The sequence below is a fragment of the Histoplasma capsulatum genome, genomic scaffold, assembly GCF_000149585.1.
Source record: "Histoplasma capsulatum NAm1 scaffold_2 genomic scaffold, whole genome shotgun sequence".
Classification (NCBI taxonomy): Eukaryota; Fungi; Ascomycota; class Eurotiomycetes; order Onygenales; family Ajellomycetaceae; genus Histoplasma; species Histoplasma mississippiense.
The window spans coordinates 2,081,860-2,089,385 of NW_001813981.1; the positions used below are offsets into that span (position 1 = coordinate 2,081,860).

The following is a 7,526-nucleotide window of genomic DNA, read 5'->3' on the forward strand; positions in this document are numbered from 1 at the left end:
CCACTCAATAATTTCTCATACTAAATTCTACATAATTTGATGCAGTTGATATTATTTTATTATCTCACATTTTCTGTTCTACACCTTCTGCAACCTTGAAATCTCTTGAATTTTGATTGAAATTTATATTCACTGCAGATGCAATCACTTTGATCATTCTGATCATTCTGAAATGAAAATATGATTTCTACAGATGATTTTCAATTCTTTAATACTTCTTTTAATTAAATTGATTGATTTCTTTATTAGATAGTATAAAAACAAATGTCAAGTAAAAGTGAGATATCTGTCAATGCATTTTTAGCAAACATTTCATCTTTAAAAAGTATTAAATTTAAATTTATGAAATTTTCACATCATTTTTCAACTATCAATTTGCTCAATATTGATCTGCAGAATTCATACACTCTATACTTTCTTTATATTTCAGAGTCTGATATTTAAAATATTGCCTGTTCTATCAATATCTATACAGAGATTTAAATATCAAAGAACTCAATCATCAATTTTTAAAATTGACAATCAATCACTTCTGCAGAAATCAAAGTATTTCTTAAACAGATTATCTATATAAGAGTACATAAATCTTCAGCAATTGAAGATTATTGAAATAAAAATGATACTCAGAAACCACTTCATTTATCAAGATTTTATCTGAGATAAAAACAATTTGAACAGTTCAAGAGATATATTCAGATATTCAATTTTTGCAGACTGAAATTTTTCTTCATACAGAAGCTAGAGTCTTTATACTTCAACTTTCATACAATATATTAAAAATATTACAATTCAGATTCAAATCATTATATTGATGAGATGGTGATTTGGTTCTTTAAACAATTCAAATACACAGTTAAAATGCCTCAGAAATCAATCAAGTAGAGATATAAAATCTTTAAATTAAAAGAACAGAGTTATTTTTGAATTTTTTTTCTTATTTTATAATAATCTCTGTATAAGTGCAATGTTTTGTACTTCAAAATTAATCAAGATTGAATTTCTTGTGATGAAATTGATTGAGCAGCTGTCAGTATTTTTGCAGAGCTCTGAGAAGCAGAGTTTTTTACAACACTCTGAGCTGTTGCAGCACTCTGAGCAGTATGTATGTATGTATGTATAGGTTTAACGTCCCGGAGAAAACACGGGCAGCGCCCGTGTTTCAGAAGCCTCCCGAAGGGCATGGAGACGTGCTACGCTGGAGAGATTTCTATGTACACAGAGAGAGAAAACAGAATCCAGGTGGCAACTCTTGAGAAGACTCAGCTCATTGCAAAGGATTTTTCTGAGCTGCGCATCCACTTCTGGCCCGACGTATGGCCATTCATGGTGGGGCTATAGTGTGGTTCCCTGAGGGGACCGCCGCTGCCGTGCCTGGAAGGCTTTATAGTGAGCAGAGAGGGATACCTCTCTCAGTTGATCAGAAAGCTGTCTGTGCTTCTAACATCAGAAGAAAGACAGACAAGATAAATAATGAAGGAGAGAGCACTGAAGAAGGAAATGACAGGAAAAGAGCAGAGAATGACAGAGAGAGCAAAGAAAAGAAGGAAGAAGAAGTATTTGAGCCGATAGAGACAAGGGCAAACGAGAGGAAAACAAAGCAGAGCACGCGTAGATACAATGCCGGCAGTCAAAACCATATCAGCTGAGTCAGATACGTAGGCTGTACTGATTACACCACAGCCAATTGAGACAGATGAGCCTAGTTGTGCTATCTGTACTGTCTGCATAGACTGTGATGTCCCTGGCAGTTGCACTAGCTACCGTGGGTGTACTCAGCAGGCCGGCCTCGTGGAACTGCTGCGGGGGTTGTCATACTATGTGTAAAAAATATATCCACCTTGCAATCTTCACTCAAACTAGATCATCAATCTTTGAGTCTTTTTCAAATAATTGATATATGCAGTACACAGATGTACAAACTGAAGCTTACATCATAATATAAAGAAATTTATTCCATGTTTCACATTTCTCTTTTCAAATCATATTACATGCGCGACGGACAGATCTCACAGGCAGAACTGATAATTATAAACATGTAGAAGAAATGAAAAGTTGAAGTTATATTGAATAAATATCAGTATTATAATCAAATGCAATATTTTTGTTACAAACCTACGGCACAACCCTGAGAGCCATTGAACAAGGAACGACTAAATGGTAGAGGGCATGTAAGCTAGACATCGGATAAGGAAAGATCCGGTTAACCAATAGGAACAATAGGTCACGTGACATAGTGGATCACCTGGATCACTCAGATCACTTGAGTGAGCAGAGTGATTACAGCTATTCTTGCTCTGATAGCTATCTTGGCAAGAGCTATCCGAGCTATCCTCATGTATCTCAAGATGTATATAAACACACTCATTACCCTTAGGATCAAGGAGCTTATCTTGTTGATCACAATCAATTTCATCTTACTTACTTACTCTTTTACTACCTTTACTTATACTCAGTTACATGGTACGACTATAAGTTCACCCTTAAGTATACTTCTTCACAACGCATACCTTAAGCCTTCGCCTCTACCTGTAAGCCCTACTAGGTACTTATACTGTTTACCTTAGACCGCTGCTGTAGCTATTACTAATCATTATAGATATTCCTCTTGACATTATATCTTAACCTGTGATAGTGGAACTACCTTCTGACTTAGTGAACAAGCTCAGCAACACTATATAAGCCCCGACCTTACCTTATATCAGTGAGAAGCTTGCTAGGTTAGAGACTCGGTAGCAATTTTGTTAAATGAAAAAATTGCACAGATGCAGATAATTTTTGAGAATCTGAAGAAAGTTTAATGAACTATTAAAAATACTTGAAACAGTTTAATAAAATCTATCAGAAGTCAGTCAGTAAATAAAAATGAAAAAAATAATAATAATTGCCGAATATATTTATTTTATTCAGAGATTAAAAAACAGATCTGCCTTGACTTGATCAATGTCATTTGAGAAATTATCATCAAAGCAGATCTGCTTATTATTTCAGATTTTCTCAACTGATGAAGCATGACATTTCAATAATGACTTGAGAGCTGTGATTGACGATTGAATCATTGGAATCTCACCAGTCACAGTTTCAATTGAGGCCTCAGAGGAATCATGTCATTGAATCTTATGAATTTTCATTGCGAAAGATTTGACTGCAGCTGACACAGCACTTTGTAAAATGTTAATGTTCAAAGTGTTTGAATCAGTGACAATTAAATCTTCAGCTGTATTGATAGCTATCTGAGTCAATTCAATGATGTCTGCTGATATTTAACATAAGTTATTTTATATCTTGTAAAATATATATAGAATGATTATTTATCAGAATATAAATATGTTTCATCACTGAGCAGTGCTTGCATTTTTTATGTCGACCCTCAGCAGACTCACAATGATGATGAGGAGATGTTGCAAGATGTTGAATACAATAACAGCAATACACTGCTGCATTTCTTTTTAACATTTCAACAAAACTGTCTGCTTCCTCATCTTCATCAACATTATTAGATAATTCAAGTAACACATCAAGATTTTTGCTCAGCAGAAATGATGCTGATGTAATAGCAGAATGTAAAAATGCACTTTTTGAAATACTGCTATGATCAAACACCACATTTTGTTGTGACAATAAATTATCAGAGTTCATATAAAATTTTAGAATCTCATTTGCATTCTTGTAGATCTGCACATTAAGTATAAACCTCACAACAGTAGTTTGATATATGGCAAATCTTCATCAGAAAGCAGCATCTTTTGAAATTCATTAATTAAAAATTGTTCAGTTTCTTGAAAGTGCTCAGACATCTATAACTCATTAGTACTTACAACAAACTCAATCTGAAAAATTTACAACAGTACAACTTTTATTTGATATATGACAGATGTGACAGCATGTGCACTCATCATTCAGAAAACAAGAATATACTGAAAGATTTTGCAACCTCTTCAGACAATCCAAGCCAATGCTCTCAATGGCAGACAGCATATCATTCTTCATAGACTTCAAATCAACAATGAAAACAGCTGGTTCCGACATTCTATCATAATCTTAAATCAGTATCAACGTGTAATGCACTCGTTTATTATTTCCTTATTATTATATTATCTTTATTTATATCTTCGGCTATTCTTACCTCTTCTCATTATACTCTCGCTACCGCTATTTCTATATGTATATATATATGGATATATGTATTTCGCACATCTTCTTTCTCTTTCTTTTCCTCCTTAGCGATTAGCTACAACTACAACTACAACTATATTATCACTATAATTACTATTATTATTATGTTTTACTATTCACTCTTCACACTGTCATCACCCTTCACACAACGCCTTTCAAGGAAGGAGGAGAAGTAAAATCGATGAGAAAGAAGAATGAGAAAGAAAAACAGATGTTGATGATTGAAATCAATATTGTTATATCATCTAAAGATTGCAGCAACATAAAATTCAACTCAAAATAGAAAACATAACCATGCAATCAAAACTTTAAATGTCACAATAAAAATCACATGGGAAGATATAGCGTACTTTGCTTGATAAATTGACATATTCTCTTTTAAATAAAAAATCATTGTTGGCGATGATGGTGATGATCTCGTTAGGATACGATTTTTGGTGTAAAGGTTAAAGGAAAGAGGTTTAGAAATTGTGTATAAATTGTAATTGAACTGCAATAACACTGAAGCTGGAGAAACATTCTTCTGAGATAATATTGCTTCAGAATTAACCTTCACAATTAATCCAGTTCTATTCTATGAACTTTATACAATATCAACTACACAGTATATATCACAAACTTCACATATTGCAATAAGAAGCTCTGAAGACCAGGTCTTTGAAAAAGGAAGATAATTGTAATAGATACAATAGAGATATCTATATTAGAAAACAGATATGTGGTGATAAATATATAGTGATAGAAAGGCATAGAACAATTGTAGTGTGGTGACAACATTGTCTACATAATACTCACTGATATCCATAGATTTTAGAAGATCAATGATTAGCTTTGAATAATAGAGATTGCTACCTTCTTAATATTCTTTGTGCGTACTTCACACTACTCTTGTAATTACTTTTATAGCCTATCTCTTACAGTTGTCAATTTTATACTGAATTATTGATTTGTCAATGTTTATATTCTTCATTGATTGATTATTGCTGCTTCATATTCTACTGCTGTTTCAGACTCTACTGCTGCTTCAGACTTTACTACTGTAGACTCTGACTCTATTACTCTATTTCATGTTCAATTCCATCAGCAGCTCTATTTTCAACTCTTTGAATTCTCAAGCCTTCTATCTTCCACTCAATCAAATTCAGATTTAAATCATCATTAAATTTCTCTGTCAAAACTTTGAACTTGTGCCTGATATCAGTATAAAAGAAAGAGAGCAGAGCAGAATAAGAGTAGAGCTTCAAGATCAAGATATGATTGTGCTGTATGTAATAATATTCCTCTCTGTCTGAAAAGCTGGTGTTGGCAAAAGTTCCATTCTATATCTTAATTAGGGCTAGATCAAATAGATTACATAGATTACACAAAAACACACTAATACATCCGATCTATCATATAATCCAGTAGATTTCGCGTTTTTAATACACCAACGTACACGCTAAAAAACGGCGCTAATTGTGCCTCGCGGCCAGACGAGGGGATAGAGGTAGATTTGCAGATTTCGCGGCTAAGCCACGTGATTTTACCTTAATTTGCCGCCGAAATATGGAAACAACCTTTTAGTTAGCCCCGGTCCATGATGAATGAAGCCGAAGAATATCATAAATTTGCAAATATAATTAGATAAGCCGCTTCAGGCTTTGCTCGACAGCGGACATGTCGTCCCTCCTTCAAAAGAGTTTTGAGACAGAACAACGTGACAAGAATGGGAGCGACAACGAGGAGGACTACATGTCTATGACCATTGTCGAGCCGCCTGAGCCTCATAGACGCAAAGAACCATACAGTGAAATGCGACGCCGGAAGCAGAGAGAGGTGTGTGAACTCTTCCAGTCAGCAGATTTAAATGCCTCTACATGCTTATCTACAAGTGCCCTTGCTCATGTACTGTGGTGCAATTGTCATTTTTGGCTACAGCGAACAACAACACATCGCTCTCCCGTAGACATGTCCTGATGAATTTACTGACAACGAATCCGCGCCCTAATTTGCAGGCCGAAGCTAAGTCTCGCGTCCCTTCGAAATCGGAGATAGCTGCAGCAGAAGCTGCTCGAAGGGAAGCTGCACTCTCCACCAGTTCACTCGATCCTTCGAATAAAGGGTTTCAGATGATGGCGAAACTTGGCTTTAAACCCGGGACTGCGCTTGGAAAGGACCGTTCGTCTCAATACCCGTCCGGTGTTGATGAATGGAATCGACGGCTAACAGAGCCACTAAACGTGGTGGTTAAGGAGGATCGAGGAGGCATTGGAATGGACAGTGAGAAAAAGAGAAAGATTAGGGAGCAAGCCGAGCTAGAGGTGAAAAGAGTCAAAGCTGAGGAAGGCGATTTTAGAGAGCGGGTCAGACGTGAAAGAGAAGAAAAGAGGACCGAAACCATATTCTACGCCGCGGCGAAAGTTGCCGAAAGACTAGATGCTGAGGAATCCGAGGAAGAAAGGGAGAAGCTAATGGACGGGCAAGATGAGAGAGGAGATTCGCCCAAGAAGACGAATGCGCAAAAGAAACCGAAATCCGATTCTACGCCGCCATCCCCACCTGCCGACTCACGCAGCGCGAAGCGACAGACGAAGTCAAACTCTCAAATCAACATACTCTATCGCGGCTTAGTTCGCGCTCGTGAAGAGAACTTGCGTAGCCAGCAAGCTCGCCGTGGCCTTTACGACTCACTTGCTACTAGAGACCTGGCACTCATACCAAACCCGGAAAATCTTCCAACATATCGAGATACTGATCTGGATGCAGATGACAAACTTGCACTAGGCCAAACAGCAGAAGGCGATATTGTTGAGGTTGAATTAGATGAAAATGAAAATGAAGACGAAGATGAAGAGCTGAGAGAGTTCAATGCGCTAAGCGCTCAGGAACGTCTATCCAGAGTAGTGTTGTACCTGCGCGAGAAGTATCGGTACTGCTTCTGGTGCAAATATCGCTACGAGACTGATGAAATGGAAGGTTGTCCAGGTTTAACTGAAGATGATCATGACTGATATTCTTAGTACATGATATCTTGATGCGCACTCTTGTCACACTTTCCTAGGTTATGACTTGATTACGAACGTGTTCAAAAGTTGCTTGTGTCTCCATTACCTACCCTTGGATGGTAGCACCTAGATGGATCCAGCCGAGAAGACAGCACTATGATGTCTCTTCCTCTTTGCTGTTGGATGACATATGTGGATGGTACGGCACTCTTGATAACCGCCCCGGTTAATTTCTGTTCGGTTTCTCCTTAGAATACCGGATTCTAACACGTTCTCAGAAAGTTAATCAATATCCTCAGCGACCGCATAGGTGACCCACTCGGAGCGTTTGTTCCCCCTTCATTTTAAGCGTGCTCCAGAGGCAGTGGG

General features: G+C 36.9%; 3 protein-coding genes across 3 annotated transcripts; 2 read left to right on the top strand and 1 right to left on the bottom strand.

The window, feature by feature from the left end:
• Positions 1-964: 964 nt before the first annotated feature.
• HCAG_02696 (predicted protein) lies at positions 965-1,569 on the top strand (the record flags this gene model as incomplete). The annotated part of the gene is made up of 3 exons (XM_001542475.1): positions 965-1,098; positions 1,164-1,311; positions 1,477-1,569. 3 exons carry the CDS (start codon positions 965-967, stop codon positions 1,567-1,569), a joined length of 375 nt encoding a protein of 124 aa, XP_001542525.1.
• Positions 1,570-3,202: 1,633 nt separating this feature from the next.
• Positions 3,203-4,026, bottom strand: HCAG_02697 (predicted protein; the record flags this gene model as incomplete). Its single annotated transcript, XM_001542476.1, has 3 exons — positions 3,203-3,214; positions 3,381-3,434; positions 3,916-4,026. 3 exons carry the CDS (start codon positions 4,024-4,026, stop codon positions 3,203-3,205), a joined length of 177 nt encoding a protein of 58 aa, XP_001542526.1.
• Positions 4,027-5,829: 1,803 nt separating this feature from the next.
• Positions 5,830-7,163, top strand: HCAG_02698 (predicted protein; the record flags this gene model as incomplete). Its single annotated transcript, XM_001542477.1, has 2 exons — positions 5,830-5,988; positions 6,168-7,163. 2 exons carry the CDS (start codon positions 5,830-5,832, stop codon positions 7,161-7,163), a joined length of 1,155 nt encoding a protein of 384 aa, XP_001542527.1.
• Between the last annotated feature and the right edge of the window lie 363 nt (positions 7,164-7,526).